Here is a 16814-nt window from a genome sequence, read left to right as displayed (position 1 = left end):
CGTCGAATGACTGGATCATTAAAAAATTGTAAAGGAACTGATCCTATTTCTGCCAACTGAGGAAAACAACAACAACCTGGGTCCCCAAGACAGAAAACCCACTTTAATTTTTAACGATTTAAAGACAACGTATTTATGAGAACGTTTGTCATCTGGAACGTTGCCAGATTACCGACGTTTCAGATGTGGTTTCTGCCTCCATCATTGCCACGACAATGGAAGCAGCTGGTACTTCTGAAACGTCGTTAAACTTCCGCCAGACTACTACAGACGACAGCCATCCTCATACTTTCTATTCGAAACTCGTGACGCGCGATGGTATCCTGGACACCCCTGTTTCTCCCACTGAGCAGAGAGAAGGAGAGCCAACGAAAACACCAGCAGGCGATGTACCAGCAGCCAGTCGCTTAGCGACCAGCGCTCAGTCAGGTAACGCGGTGTAGTGCTGAATTGTTGTGACATTTCTTGCGCTGTGGTTGAAGGACCCCCCCGCGTATCAACAGCATCCCCAAGGATCAAATTAGAGGCGAATCTGCAGTCCACGAGTTTTAGACCATTGTTTGACGTTGCGCCGGAACAAATAATGGCTCTGACTGATTAACGGAACAATGAACTTTTAGTGAACTGGTAGCGAGTGATTGTTTCGGAATGGAGTAGCGTCCTCTGCGAGTGTACAGTGAGCGACTGCCAGTGCCGTGTATTATTAACGGGATTTGTCTGCACGACAGGTAAGAGGACGAAAGTGTGAAAGGAAGCTTGTAGCGCCTCCAGGCTAGACTCCACCCGCAAGGGGGCTCGTCGACTTATAGATAGACGCCGACGTTTCGGAGGAACGTACAGCTTGCACAGTATAAAAGATAATGAAACATTCCTGAATCAAAAACAGTGCCAAATATATCAGTAATGACCGATTTTGTTAAGAGAATTACTAAGTAAAATTATCCTATGTGAACCTGTTTGCATTAGTAAATTAGCAATTTTGAATTTAATACAAGAAATTCCACGAGCGTTCTGTCAATAGTTGTTTAATGAGCAGGAAGTAACAACATTGGACGAACGTGTTGGTTTTACTCTCAATTCTGTACGGACTGAACGCGCTATGAACGACGAGATAGTCTCGCCTGATTCCACACACTTTAAAATGCATGTACGTTCCTTCTCGATGAGGGGAACAAAATTGTCAGGATTCACTCAAACTGAAGACAGTCCATAACATATTTCCTCGAGATCTGCTTCAGACACAAATTTATTGTTAAAAAAATAATCAACTCTAGCAAAGAATAATATATCCTGGAAAATTGTTGAATGAACTTACTTTAAGGCCCCTTCTCTTGAATTAAGCTGGCAAACAACAGGTAAAACCAGATCGAAACCCGAGCGTACGAACACCATACACGAGATTGGACAGCTCGTTCAGTTAAGTGACTGAACGGCATTCGAATCCCGGTTGGGGCATTTTCTTTGAAACCACCGCTGTTTACGGACTGGTTCCAGGGTCTACCGACTGGGAACCAAGGGTAAAGCGGTCCGGAGCATGAAACTCACCACTGGCTTACAATTTCGAGGCCAAAAATGCGTGGAGATTTTCCTCCATTCCCCCTACACTTCTTCAGAGGAAACTTTACCCGACTCACTGGCATGTGTCGCTGTGCACAGTTAATCCGAGACTCATCAGCGATGTGACCATGACCCAGAGCGGTCCCGGGGCGGAACGAGTCGCATTCTGATTAACGGGTTCGCCACATAACGACATTTTGACGAACCCAGCTGTGATCTGGGTGACATTCCTGCAGAACACGTCAAATTAAAAAAAAACCTGTCCCCGAGCCAACTATTTTAATCCTTTGTGGCCGGAGCTCGTCTCGATTATGTTTAAGAATCCAGTCCGTACCGCGAAGAGAACACCACATTCCACCATTACAACGATCAGCCGGTTAACGCTGGTTAAGGAAATAATCGCTGTTTACAGCGAGAGTTGTACGAAACTCGAGTTGTTATTGCCTGCAGGAACAAATACAGCTTTTGTTCATGTCGAAAACAGCAACACTTACAATGTTTGTTCGAGACACATCGACAAACAAAGCCATCGAAGCCTACTTCCTAGGATCTCTCTCGCCTTTCACGTGATAACTTTTCTCTCATTTTCATTATCGTCCTGCTGTGGAGGTTTGAATGGGCAGACGAGACTGCAGTGTAACGGGCGGATTGCCCCGGAGGCCAGCAAGGATCACTTTCAAGTAGCCGCAACCCGCTTGAGACAAGGCTCAGAGCGTTCGATCCACTGTACTGTTACAACGCAGCAAACGCGACTCAGCAGAAGAATTCAGTCGATGTTCGAATGTGAAACATTCTTCAAATACGCGTTCGCAATTACCATTGCGCGCTCTCTTTGGAAATAATCAAATTTAGTAATAAAATATAAAAGACAATTTATGTACGCGCTTGTAAACATTTCTGTTTAGACAAACATGAGAATTTTTCAGATTAAATGCAAAATCGTAAGGAAAAAAATATATTTATAACCGTTTTCCTTCCTGTGTTGTGACGTCAGCGTCACTTTCAAAAACAAGTTCAGTGTATCTCGTAAAAGCCACGCGCATTCACCGCTGATTGTGCAAGGCGAAATCCTGGTCTCATGGAAACGAGACCTTTTGGCTATTAAGACAGGCCGAGAGGAGAAATGGCCGCTAAAACCTCTTGCTGTTATTCTGCTGAGGTGCAGGAGGTCACGGCCAGCAGCTCCCACAATGCATCACTTCACCTTCCAGAGAAGTCGTCTGACATTTCGCTGTTGTCTCGAACAAAACATTCTCCTTTCTCTCGAATATAAAGCGCGTTATAAAACCGGAGCCGATACAATTCACAGCTTAACGACACTGTTTCAACTACACCCGATTGATCTGCAACAACTGAGTAAAACTGGAAAAACTTTTTGGTTTGAGAATCTAAAAGAAAGGCAGTTCAGAAGATTTTCGCCCAGACCGGTGGATAATATTAAAATTGGCACTACAGAAATAATTACGAAGCTGTGAATTGTATCGGCTCCGGTTTTATAACGCGCTCTTGTGATCACTGTCCTGAACCTTTCGTTTCACACAGCAAGAGGGACATTATGGACTAGATGAACGACTATCAGCAGCTCAAGAAAACTGAAGGAACCCACGAGGCTTGTGAGTCGGTGGACGTTTCGGAATAAGATCATGGAATCCCCGGAAGTCATCCGCCGGTCTGGGGGGGTCTCTTCAGGTTCCTAGACGAAGTGTGTGACCTTGAACATCAGGAGGAAACCGATCACAGACACGACCCACGTCAAAGTCCACTACTGTCTTCCCTACCGCTGACCAGCAAGCGACTTTGGAACGCTCAGGATGTTGGAGGCACCAAGCGCATCTGAAACGTCGGCCAACTTCTTCCAGGCTACACGGAGTCGTGAGGGAACCCGGAGTCTCATTCAGCACAAGGGACATTATTAGATCGCGACAAAGTCTGTGCAGTCTGACCAACAACTCAACTGTTAACGCGACACGAATCTGGCAGCGAGTGTTCGCCGATGTGAGAGTGTGCCAGTTTGTCACAGGCCCACTGCGTGCCAAGCCCCGAGGTACGCCGCGACCTCCAGGGGGGGCATCGACCCGTGAACTTCGCCCATGTGTTCCAGCAGCGCCAGTGCTGTTTTTCCGAGGCACGCCAACCTGTGGCTTTCGGGGGTTGACCAACGTTGCACGTCTACACGAAAAGCTAAGGACAAGATTTCATAACTATTCACCCTTACAACGAATTTATTTCTGGTCGACATTAAATTCCGCAATCTTTGCTGCGACTTTTGATCTTGCACCGTGGAAGATGAAGTACGATGTGTCTACACTGCATAACTGTTCACACCTTGCTCAGGATTGCATGAAATGAACGCGGAAGCTATGCCCGTACGCACGTCTGTGGGGACAGACGGAGACGCCTAGCGATAAACGCCAGAGCATGAACGTCGATCATGTGACATGTGGGGCTGTTGGAAGTCACTGTCCACTCACTCACTCGGCTTTCTTGTAGATCGGGACTGGAAGTTGAAACTGCCCGCGGCAGAACGAGGCACGTCACAACTTTCAAACGACCTCGTGCGAGTAGCCAGCCAGATGACACGTCAAAAATAACGTTACGCGGTCGATTTACAAGTTCAGAATTGCAAAATCGCGAAAACTCTTTAACGAAAGTACATCTTCTGCCTTCCACTTGCAATTGTCTGTATGGAAATTGCGAAAATGCATATATTTTGTTGTTCGCACCGAGACTTTCTCTCCGTTTTCAGCCTTGACCGACGACGAGCTATGTGCCAGCGAGCATGGCGAAGACGGGAGGAATGCGTACAAGCGCAGATGACGGAATAATATTAAAATGGATCTTAAATAATGTGTTTGGGGTTTGTTAATTAGATTCGTCTGGGACTGGGGGGGGGGGGGTGAACTGTTGGGGACAGAGCAATGAACCTTCAGGTTTCATACGAGGCGTTGAATCTCCTGAGCGGGTTTGATTCTCAAAGAGCTTGTCATCTATGGGGCTGCAGTTGCTTACAAAGAACCATGGAAACTGAGAAAGTTCAGGAAGGAACGGGCTACAGAATAATAATTATAATAATAAGAGGCGTGGCCTCTACACAACACGCTCAAACATGGAGGCCGTGGCAGACACGACGCACGGTGACAGTCGCGAAGTTCTCAGGTGTGTCCTGTGCTCGAGCAAAGTCTCTCTTTCGCCTTCTTTCTGGGTGCAAAGCGGAAGGAACGTGAAGCTAGGCACACCTCTATCTACTGCCATGTGTAAGAATACGTGGTTCTTGACCTCTACTCCGCCATTCGTCTTCCTGTTGTGTGTGTTTCGTTGTCACGCGAACAACCACAGGCTTTGTAGTTGCTTCGCTGTTTCAGAATGCTGTCTTCTGCGTGGCGCCCGCTTCTGTTGGTGCTCGCAACCGTGTCAGGGCGGTCTGTTCCCTGCTCCGAGCTTCACTGGGAGCTGAGGTATCCCTGTCGGTGCTCCCCCGCGGAGGACGGGATCGTCATGGACTGTGATCGCGTCGTGTTCCCGGGAGACCTGCCTTCGCTGCCCTACAGCTCCACTGTGGTGGCGTTCAGCCAGCGCTGGGTCGGCCACCAGGCCCTCCCCACACAGGCGTTCACGGCTTCCTCTCTTCCGCTGCGGTCCCTCGACTTCTCCGGGAACTCTCTCAGAAGACTCACCGACAGGTAGAGTCCTAGTTGACGACCTCCTCAGGCTCAATAACACTAAGCAGGATCTGAGGTCTTCACGGCGGTGAGTCAGAAGATGGCTGTCTTCTGCGTTGCCTCGTTGTTGTAGTCTGGCGCCCTGATGATGGAGGCAACTCCTACCTGACTACACGGCGCGACAACCCAGAAGCAGACAGCTGAACAGAGGCTCTGCGCGTAATTTTTCTCGCATTCCCCAGATTGCGAAAACTGAAGTCGCATCCTACACCAGCCACTTCATCCTGACAGAATTCGACAACTGGCAGAAACAGTTACTCGTATGGTCAAGGGGCGAGACTGTGACAGCTGACAGGAGGAAACCCACGGACTCGGAGAAAAACCTGTCCCAATCCCACTTTCCCCGCCTCCTGAAAACGCTGACGCACTGACCGGGGCGATAGTAACATTGGTAACAGTTACAACGATGCTTTGGAACCCTAAAGTGCGCCTCTGTGCGAGTCCCAAGCAGCTTCTGCCTGAAGCGTGCGATGACGTCACCTGATTTGCCTCGCCTTCTCGCTGATCACGGGATAAAATAAGGAATTCGTCACAACAGAGTTACGTAAACTCGAGCGCGATGCAACTGTCTCCCCCCCCCCCCCTCAATCCACCCGCAGAGACGGGACCGCGTTGACAGAATTCAGCGTCAGTTTACTTCGGCGCCTCTGTGTGTCAAATTTCTCTTTCTCTGTTCATTATGCAGGCTTTCTGTTTGACGACTGTGCGATTGTGAACGGCGAAAGTGAGGTGGCGTCCGTCTCACTTGGTCGATTTCAGGCTGTGAACGTAGAACACTTGACGTCAGCTAAAATGCATACTTTCATGCGTCATATGATCGGCATGTAACTGCCTCCCTGGTAGCAGAGCCCCCAAGCCCGCCACCGGACACGATCCTCAGCCAACGCATACGGTGCTCGTTTCGCCTGTCAGTCCGTCCATCTGTCCGCCCGCACGATTCAACTCGATGGTTACCTTGGTTAACCCTTTGAAGCCGAAGCTCGTCTAAATATTATTTAATAAATCAGTCCGTACCGCGAAGAAAACACTGCACTTCACCATTGCAAAGATCAACTGGTTAACGCTGTTTAAGGAAATAATCGCTGTTTACAGTGAGAATCACACGAAACTCATAGATACAGTGCATAGGCGTCTAAATAATATTTAAAGATTCAGTCCGTACCGCGAAGAAAACACTACACTTCACCATTACAAAGATCAACTGGTTAACGCTGTTTAAGGAAATAATCGCTGTTTACACTGAGAACAATACGAAACCCATACATACAAACGCAGAGTTATTAACTTTTTTAAAGCAGGTGGTACATATAGTTACCACTGGGTCTTATAGGGTTAAAAAACGAAGAGGCGTTCAGCAACTGAAAACGTATCGCCCCCTTGTCGCAGGTTTCTCCTGGGGCTCCAGAGCACGCTCCAAGAACTTCGTCTTGCGGACAATCTTCTCGGTGATAATCTCAACCCCATCTTCTCGAGCAGCGAGTTGCACGGCTTGGGACGCCTCAGACTACTCGACCTCAGCGGCAACCTCATAAAGGGCATCGAGGAAGGCATCCTCAAGGGCTGCAACGACCTCCAGGTACGAAGACACGAGTCACATAACTCAACGACGCATTCAGTAACTTAAATTCAAATCTCATTCGGGAATTCGGACACAAAGAAAATTCCAACGTAATATTATTAAAGTGAAGTCATCCACGTCTGGACTGTCTGTAAAAAGGAGAATCGGCGACAAGGATCGAGCACTAAAGACAGAAGGTAGGGAGAGGAAGGAAACAAGATAATTTTACTTTCACTTTTGGTTCCCGGTTTGTGGCCGCTGCTTAATTTGATTATAATTATCGGTTTCCCCTGAAACCCTCAGTCAAGATACCCGATCCACGAGCCGAGAGTTGAACCTGGGCCTCCAGAGAGGTGGCAGACAAATGGACCTTGACTCTGATTGCAAAGATGAATAAACTGAGAAATAAACACGCACAAAAGACAGGGACAAAGAGAGAGAGAGAGGAGCGGATGTGACGGTGGGTGTCGAGGTCGGCCGCTTAGCCGGACAGCGTGTCACTTCGATTCCGTTACCAGCATCATCGCGTCTCCCGCCACGGAAGCAAGGTGACCCGGATACACCTGGCTGACAGCCCTGGTAAACGTTGGCCCACGGCCGTTCAGGAGACAGAGGCATATGCGATGATCTTGCCGGCAGTCGAACTCGGGGCGTTCAGTCCCGTACACCGTTACTTGTCATGTTTCATTATCTCGTGCAATTGCATTGGACCGACCGTGGCAAAACCACATCGATACTTTCACTTCATCCCTGAAGATGGAGGCAGAATGTTCCTCCGAAACGCTGGTATCTAGAAACACAGCGTTACAACCCGGAAGACCAACACCATGAGAACCTCAAATCTCACACATAATTCTTAAACTGCCTCTGTGATTGATTGAGCACCACACTATCACGTGACTAGAGGGCTCTCTCAGTCACATTCTTTGAGGTACGAAGAGAGGAGAGTCAAGGTGATCATCAGCTGACTCACCTCATGGGTGGAAGGAACGGATAGATAACCACAACCACCAGGAATTGGCATTTATCTCCGTTTCTCTTTAGAAATTCTTCTTCAAATTGCTTCAGATATGTTTCTTCCTCAGAGACGCATGGCACGGAAAGTCTCCGGCAGCGTAACGACAGCACCTGTAATGCAGACTGTCCTGTTTTTTTTTTTCAGGAGCTGCTGCTGGACCACAACTCTCTGACCGCTGTCCCCAGCTCCTCACTAAATGGACCACGGGCCCTCAAAGTGCTGTCCCTGTCACACAACCGCATTGGTACGCTCTCAGATTGTCTGATAACCACAGCCCACGTAAAAGAAAAGTCACGCACATTCCCTTTCTCCGTATTAAGTGGTTCAAAATTAATATTTTCCTTTGAACTGCTGTGATACGATTCATTGTAAATGAGAATAACGTGACATCTTCAGTCTACCAGCGAGGATTTATCTGTTTGGCAATTTCTCATTTTAAAACTGCATTCTGTCCATCAGTAACTAATTAACAAACAGGGCGCTGTGAGTTCTTTTGACGTTATTATTATTATTATTAAGTGTTCTGTCTTACGACAGGTCCATTGCTCTGCCCAAAACGAGCTCTCCAGTTGTCCCTATTCTCGGCTTCTCGCTTTAATTCCTGGAACGTCATCTTCTTTCCTTGCTTAAGGTCGTCGGTTAGCTGTATCAATCTTCTTCCTAGTCCTCACTTTCCTTCAACCTGGCCTTCGGTGATATCACTCAGTAATCCATTCCTTCTCAAAATATGTCCCAGCCAGTTAGCTTTCCTTCGTGTAATCGCCTGCAGAATGTTCCTTTGCTCGTTGACTCTCCTCAATACTTCTTCGTTGGTCACTCGATCCGTCCACCTGATCTTCTCTATTCTTCTCCAACACCACATTTCGAAACTCTCCAGGTATTTCTGTTCCTTCTTCCTGAGTGTCCAAGCTTTTGACGTTACCAGGCATAAAAATTATTTCTGCGTTAAGGTTTACCTCCATTTGGCAAGGGAGCATCCAGCTGTCCCGATGGAGTATGCAAATTCCTGATTATTATCGATGTCTCTTTGGCAAAGACTTGTCTCGCATGGTAGGAGGCACATGACCGGAATATTTGCCAACAGACCACTTTCCATGGTTTTTATTCATTCCCTCCAGGCAAATGGTAGGATAGAACTTTTAAAAAAGGCGACGTCATTTGACAATGTTTACAGTTCCTGGGGTTGATACGTGGTCCTTAAATAAGCTGTCCTTTTGCAGGCGTGGTGCGAACAGGGGCATTCCAGTCCCAGCGGTCACTGGAGAGCCTGAACTTGAGTCACAACCTGATCGTCACTCTGGAGGCCCATTGCCTGGCCAGCGTCAGCCACCTGCGCCGCCTGTACCTCGCACACAACAGACTCACTCGCTTCAATAGTGATGTCTTTCACGGTAAGCAACCCAAGCACTGCTCTGTTTTTAGGGCCACGTCAAGGTAAAATGGGACTGGAGAAAAATGTTGTGCCTTCTAAACTGTGGCACTCATCAGACTCGTGCTTGGCCGCAGATACCACGGGGTAACAGCCACCAGGTGAAGCCGTGAGTTTTCCTGGACTATGTCTGCTCCAGAAGTTTAGATAACTATATTACACTGTACGAAATAGGTAACAGAACTGAGCTTTATGCAGAGATATGACATGACATGTTGCAGGAGCTGAGAACCTGGAACTTCTCGACTTGTCGGAGAATTTCATCTCTGAGTTTCCAACCATCTCGATAAAAACTTTTGTCAACCTAAAGTTCCTGAACCTATCGTCTAATCTGATTCAGGTAAGCATTAACTGGCTTCATTCATTTCTTGCATCTGTAGCTGCTGTGGATCTCATTTTGAGACGAGTGCTGGCCATCCACGGATACAGTACCATGCGTTCCACTCATAACAATGCCTAACCGGTGAAGGAGTGCAGCGGTACGCCACTTATTCAAACTTCAGATTGTAAAATTTAATTTGGCTGCGTCTAATTCACACACTCATTCCTCATTTTTTAAGGTCCACTTACAAATAAAAAGTTTGTAGAAAAAATTCTCTTGTTTACATTTGTATTAGCATTTTTTATCTTGACAATGTTGTTCTGGGTTGTGTTTAATACAGCTTCACATAAGAAATGAATTTGACAAGATGAGTTAGTATTTTGTTCTTAACTGGATATTTCTTAATATTTAACATATTGCCTATATTTTGAAAATGCGTGTTAAAATAAGTTCCAATTCCTTCATTACGAAAACGAAACTATTGATAAAAAGATAAGAGCATGACGGTCGATGATGGATTGTTTAAATCAGGAGAGGCAGACAAGATAATGGAAGAAGATGCAAATACTAACAGTAGGTAAATTTGTAACGAAATTATTTGCTAACAGTAGCGATCCTTGTCACTGATTTCTGTTTTAAGAGTTGATGAACAAATTGTGCAGTACACATGCAAGACTTTATGCAAGATTCAATGTGAAATGCATTCTTTTAATTAAAACACGTTAAGGCACCTCTGATTAAAATCAGAGTTCAGATACATGAAACATATGCTTCCTACAAAATCTTATATTATTTTCTTCTTCCTTCTCTCTCAGAGCCTGGAGAATGCAAATCTCGCATCGCAGCCAGATTTGGAGCGGCTGGATGTAAGCCGCAATAATATTGCCAACATTGCCCCTGGAACTTTCCTGGGACTTAGCCACCTCCGTGAACTCGACCTCAGTGTCAATGCTCTAAGAACAGTAAGTTCCCACACGATGCAGCTAATCCCTCAGGAGTTACAACAGTTTTCAGCAGATAAACCACTTAAAAGAACGACTACTGCACCAGGAAGGAGACAAAAGATGGTGTTTCATGTTGAGAAATCCCAGTACATAAACAGATGTATCAAACAGTCAAAAGAAGCAACATTTTAAATGCTGCATTTAATGCTGACAAAGCCATTCTAGGCTGAAATAAAATTAAAAAGTGTCAAATTCTTTGTGAAATTTAACGTGCATGCATATCGTCCACAGATACATTGCCATAACTTCTCACCCTGAACAAAATGAGTGTGTAGTCAAGTGGATAAACCTGAACCTGCTATGTCACATCACTGTATAATTCCTCAGTGCCTGAAATGACATATTCTTTGATCCTGCAGGTAGAGGATGATGCATTTCAAGGGCTTTCAAGCTTGGAGAAGCTGTCACTGAAGGACAACAACATCCTGCTGGTCCCTGCGTCCACACTGAGCCGCTTGCCAAGCCTCTCGGCTTTGCAGTTGGACTACAACAGGGTAGCAGCCCTATCGGGTGAAATCCTCAGAGCGGTCGCTGACCGCGTGACGGTCCTAAGCCTCGCCCGAAATGTTGTGCGTGAGCTGCCACCCGCCTCATTCAAGGAATTCACGCACCTAGAAACTCTTGACCTCAGTGGCAACCTACTGACCAACGTGGCGGCCACTACGTTCACCGGCCTCGAAGGAAGTCTGATCAGACTGCGCCTCTCGGGAAATCGCCTGACATCGCTTCCGTCTTCGCCTGTTGCCCTTCCTCAGCTCGAGCTCCTGGATATGTCACGAAACCAGCTTGCTGAGGTTCCTCGTGTGGTCTTCAGTCAGTTACCCAGACTTACGCATCTGAACCTGAGCCACAACAGTGCCCTGGGCTCCATATCGTCCACATTACTGCATAGTCTGCCACAACTCACTGAGCTCGATCTGAGTCAAATAGGTCTCAAAATGCTATCACCAGAATTCCTCCTTCACAGCCAGAGCCTCGAGAAAGTTTACCTCCACGATAACTTGATACAAGAATTACCAGAGGGTGCTTTCCGTAACCTGAGAAACCTTACAACCATTGACCTTTCATATAATCAAATCCTTAACATACGAACTGGAGCATTTATAGGCCTTAAGTCAATAAAAGAAGTGTATTTAAACAACAACAGGCTCACTGCTTTCAAAGGGGAATTCTTCCAAATTCTTGGAAGTGACGGAAGCCTGGGAACAGCTTTAGAAGTCTTAGATGTGACAAACAATGAACTCAGCTACTTGTTTCCAAGTTCATTTCGTGTGCACCCCCATCTCCGCCGGCTGGTCGCCAGTGGCAACAAGTTCTCTTTCTTTCCAGCTGAACTTATAGGTTCACTGCAGTATCTAGAATACATAGATTTAGGACACAATTCACTGCGAAGTGTAGAAGACCTTGATTTTGCAAGTCTTCCTCGCCTTCGTACATTAGTCCTGTCATACAATGAACTTGAAACAATAAGTGAGTTGGCATTCCAGAACTCCACACAACTTCAAATACTGGATATTTCAGGGAATAAAATTGAGCGTCTTGGTGAGAGGACATTCGAAGGTTTGGTTCGTCTTGAAATGTTGAACCTGGAGAACAATTTACTCTCTGAACTTCCTGATGCAATATTTGAGCGTTCTCGTCTTCAGATGCTAGAGAGTATAAAGCTGGGTGGAAACCTGTTTGAGTCCCCACCACTGCAACCATTACAACGACAGTACTTTTTCTTGTCTGCAGTTGATCTCTCACATAACCAGATACAAGAAATCCCACCTGAAGATTCCATTATGGTCAACATTAAAAAACTGGATCTCTCCTATAACCCCCTCTCTCGAGAAGCCGTCGAGAATGTGTTGGGAGAGCCGAAGACAGTCCGAGACTTGAACTTGGCAGGTACTGGAATCACATCTGTCACTCAAATGGAGACACCTTTCTTGAGGCGACTCAACCTCTCGCACAATGCTATCAACAGTCTACCAGACACTGTTTTTGAACGCCCAACATTATTAGAGGATCTCGACATATCTCACAACAGCTTAAGTGAACTGCCTCATGTGTGGCAAAGGCTTAAGAACCTTCAAGTTTTGGATGTGTCTGACAACCCAGTGATAAGTATCCTTCAGGGTGACTTTGACGGTCTAGACGGCTTGTGTTCCCTGCGGATACACGGCCTTATGATGTGCACACGTCTTGAAAAGAATTCTTTCGCGTCACTTGGTAATCTTGCAGAGCTGGAAGCATACGGATATCCCCGACTGGGGTACCTTGATGTGTCTGGTATCCTTCGAAGTCTACCAGCATTGGTGAAATTAGATATAGAGCTGAAGGATGCAGCTGTGAGTGGAGACCAGCTTACACCTGCACTACAACCCCGTCTACAGGAACTTGGACTCCGGGGGCCAAGGGTAAGAAGCTTGTCATCAGGTGTGCTGGCAGGGTTGCGTGGACCATCTGTTCGCGTGGGCTTGCGAAACACTTCGGTGTCCGCCCTACCCCCTGCACTGTTTTTTACTCTGCCACGCTCCACGCGCCTGGAATTGGATGTGTCTGGCAGCCGACTGACCACACTTGGCCCGCCTCTGTTGGCCGCTTTGGATGAACGGAAAGGTGATGTCACACTTACGGGTCTGTCTGATAACCCCATAAACTGTGACTGTGGCACCCGAGCACTGAGACGATGGCTTCCAGGAGCAGGAATGTCTGGGATTCGCTGTGTCTCTCCAGAAAATCTTAAAGGCCGACTCCTTGTCGAAGTTGCAGATGACGAACTGATTTGTGACCCCAACCGCCCATCGACTACAACCCACAGCACTCTCGCTCCTTCGCCATCTACAACGGCAACCACAGAACCTGACATAATCTGGTCTGTACCTCCAAGCAAAGACAAGACTGCCTCCAACAGCAAGCCTGGCACAGAAAGTACCAACAAAGCAGTACCAGCAGCAGGCTCCTCAAACTTAAACAATGATGACACACTCATCATCGGTATTGTTGGAGGTGTGGTTGCCTTCATAGCAATTCTCATCATTGTCATCTGCATAATCAGGATACGGATCACAAATACTCAATATAGGGGTGGTCCACTAGCAACGCCAGTTGCCCTTGCTGCTGGAGGACATGCCCCTTCAATGATTACTGCAGGTTCAGGCTGCACGTGTGTGAAACCGCCAATGGGGCCGCCAATGTACGTGGCTTCCTACGGACCCGGGTACGCTGCCACTCTACCTCCGAAGCTCATGCCACCTACATCAGTGTCCCCACGACCTCCATATTCCACAATGGGAAGGCAACCGTACTACCACAGTCCACCCTACTACATTCCTTACCCCTCAGATGAGAAAGAGCATCGGTAGCCACCAGAATGTTTGAACATGACTTTTAATGAGAGAGTTTGAAAATGCTGACAGCGGCTGCACTCGTGCTATGTTTAAAGCCATTTTGATTCTGTAAGACTGTCATGTCTTCCTCTTCGAATCTCAAAGAATGGAACATGACGATCTAAGTTATTAGAAGTTATCTGAAGTGACTGGACAATTAGGAACAGGAACATTGTGCCCTCTGAAAATACTTATGGGCGCGTTCACTGCCGATATGAATACGTAGTAATGTCTTGTAAGAATGAAATAATCAGGGGGCAAGAATTGTTGGTCACTTCACATTGACCAGTAGAGTTTGGAAATGTAATTACAATTGTTTTGTACTGTTCTGTGATAGCACATGAACACAATTTCATTATTTTACTTGCTACGGCTATTTGTAAATGTACTCTGTGGATCTGGGCTATGAAACCCCATGGGTTAAGGTGTGGAGAGAGAGAGAGAAGCTAGAATAAAGGAAAGCAGTAGAGCCAATCAGGAGGTAATTGTTGTTTATGGGGCTTATGGAACTGTTATCTGCCCTAAAATATTTGACACTAACCGCCTCCAAAGTGATAAGCTGGAAACTAATAGCCTATACTCCGTGACATGGAAAGAATCTGTCCTTTGTGAGATACACAACCATTTGGTAATATGTGACAAATACAAAAAGTAGATTTTTCAAAGAGAACAAAAGTGAATTTGGTCAGTACTTTCTTTATGAACAGCAGATAGATACATTTCATTCTCTTTGCTGCCACGCAGATCACAGTTTGTAGGGATTTAGAGTAGGCACCCACCCTGTAATATCAATATTAAACAATGCAGGATTCTACTTGTGAACTCTTACTGCCCTCTGATTTACAGGACATGAGAAAGTGTGTAATTTTCTTGCAGATAAAAACTTCAGTCGGTCCTAGCCTCGATATTTTCCCAGAGATTTTTCGAGGTCTATGAAAACTTCCTGGAAGGTAATTTAGCTCAGTTTGTCAAGTATCATGGCAGATTTTCTTTGAAATTATTCAGTATATGAAGCTGAGTGAACGTAAGTGGTTGATATGGAATAACTCAGTACCAGCAGCAGTTCCAGTGGGGCAATGTGAAGGTAAGTAAATATGCCTCTAAAGCGAACAGTGCCAGATGCAAATTACAGAAAAGCAAAAAAAGCTGATGCTTACCTGATTATCGGTTTTCCATAACGTTCACACTTGTCACTTAAACATTCTAGAGAAGATACTTATGAACTTGTTCACTAAATTTCATAAACACACAGACATCTCACACCACAGTCAAAACCTTGCCATTTGGCGCCGATGGCGAAGAGAGAACTGCATCCAACATAATAAATATATGTTACGATAATAAAGAATATAGTGTTCTATTTTTCCCTTTCTGTCATCAAAACTATTTTTTCTGTCCAGTTTAACAACGATACGTTTATCTAACTCCTCTTTAGAAGTGAAGTCTCGAAGTAATGTTTCGTTCAGCCGGCAAGAACAAAACACGACAAGGTTGGTAAGCCTACATAACCTCACAAGGGAGCCATACACGATGAAACGTAATTATTCGTCCACAAAGATTTCGACGGATATGTATGTGAATGCAGGAACCAATGCATCTTGCTAAATAAACAAAATGGGAAACCTTGATTTTCTTCCGCGCAGGAAGCCCGATTTACCAACACACATCAAGGTCGGTCTCCATAGACATCTAAGAAACAAATATGGTCGTGAATGACCGTCATAACCGAGTATGGCCTGTGATGGTGAGATCCGTGGTTCTCACGGTGTGTGGATAGATACCTGAAGATAAAATACAAATTTGTTTCCGTTAATAACTAACTGAAGGTAAGGATCGTGGAGGTCTTCCGGTTTGTGACGCCATGCGAATAAGACTTGTACGGTTATGGTTGATCCTACCAGCTTGACAAAAATCTGCAGAGTAGCTTTTTTTAAAATAAATCACGCGGACGTGTTCAAAACCACAATGCTTTCAAATAAATAAGAAACTATCAATATTCTTATAGCTAATTAATTATGCTTGAAATTAATGGGAAAATACACGGCGTTGGCCTATAAATTAATGCCACGAGGAGATATTTCGTTTTGACAGAAATGTGAAAAACGAAAGAGGTTAGCTGAATGTCCGCGGGGCACGTTCTTTGGTTAAGGCACAGCCGGCGAGTTCAAGGACCTGGAAGTGGGCCTATCAGGAGCAGGAAATGAAAGCGGCGGATCTGGAAGGCGGATGCGAATTTATGTTAATGAATTACTTCTTTCCGGCCTCCCACTGCCATCAAACTTTCTCGGTCTATCGAAACAAAGCGAGTTTCGTTCTGTTACAAACGACTAGTGTCTGACTGAACGAGATAGCGTCTTCTTGGAGGACGTCCTCACTCCTCATTTCCGACGACACGTCATAACAGACCTCTTATCCTACCATAATTTTGATATACGGCTCCCTCATCTCGATCCGTGTCTTCCAGCCACGTACCAAATTCTCCATTTTGTCCTCAGTTCATTCACGCATTTGAAACCGAAACAAGAGATAGCATAAGAAACTATTTGACTCCGAGTAAAATGCGACTATTTCCCGAAAACAGCATTAACCTGTTCATCGTTGCCATGGAGACGTCTGTCTATTTTCTTCAAGGTGAATTTCTAAATAATATTTACACGAACCTCGGGCACTTCCTTCTTTGCGTCATGCGTCACTCCAAGTGAGGGTTTGGTCTTTTAAGACCGGAAGTGACGATAGTTAAAGAAAGGGCAAAGATTGGCGTTTCGATGCCAATCTGTATGTCCGCAAAACTTAAAACAAAACACTGCCCTGGAAGCTGGATGCGAACCAAGAG

At 45.9% G+C, this 16814-nt stretch overlaps 1 protein-coding gene across 1 annotated transcript; it reads left to right on the top strand.

The window, feature by feature from the left end:
• The first annotated feature begins 387 nt into the window (after positions 1-387).
• LOC110834830 (uncharacterized) lies at positions 388-15329 on the top strand. Its single transcript, XM_022074372.2, has 8 exons — positions 388-728; positions 4920-5237; positions 6663-6852; positions 7997-8096; positions 9073-9243; positions 9503-9621; positions 10419-10565; positions 10967-15329. The coding sequence occupies exons 2-8, from the start codon at positions 4921-4923 to the stop codon at positions 13955-13957; spliced, it is 4035 nt and encodes a 1344-aa protein (XP_021930064.2). The 5' UTR covers positions 388-728; position 4920; the 3' UTR covers positions 13958-15329.
• Positions 15330-16814: the final 1485 nt, after the last annotated feature.

This window comes from Zootermopsis nevadensis, unplaced genomic scaffold (genome assembly GCF_977971745.1).
Source record: "Zootermopsis nevadensis isolate Lab colony 2312 unplaced genomic scaffold, Znev_1.0 Znev_ptg000010l, whole genome shotgun sequence".
Lineage (NCBI taxonomy): Eukaryota > Metazoa > Arthropoda > Insecta > Blattodea > Termopsidae > Zootermopsis > Zootermopsis nevadensis.
Note: the sequence above shows the minus strand (reverse complement) of the source record. Positions and strands in the feature narration are given on the sequence as shown.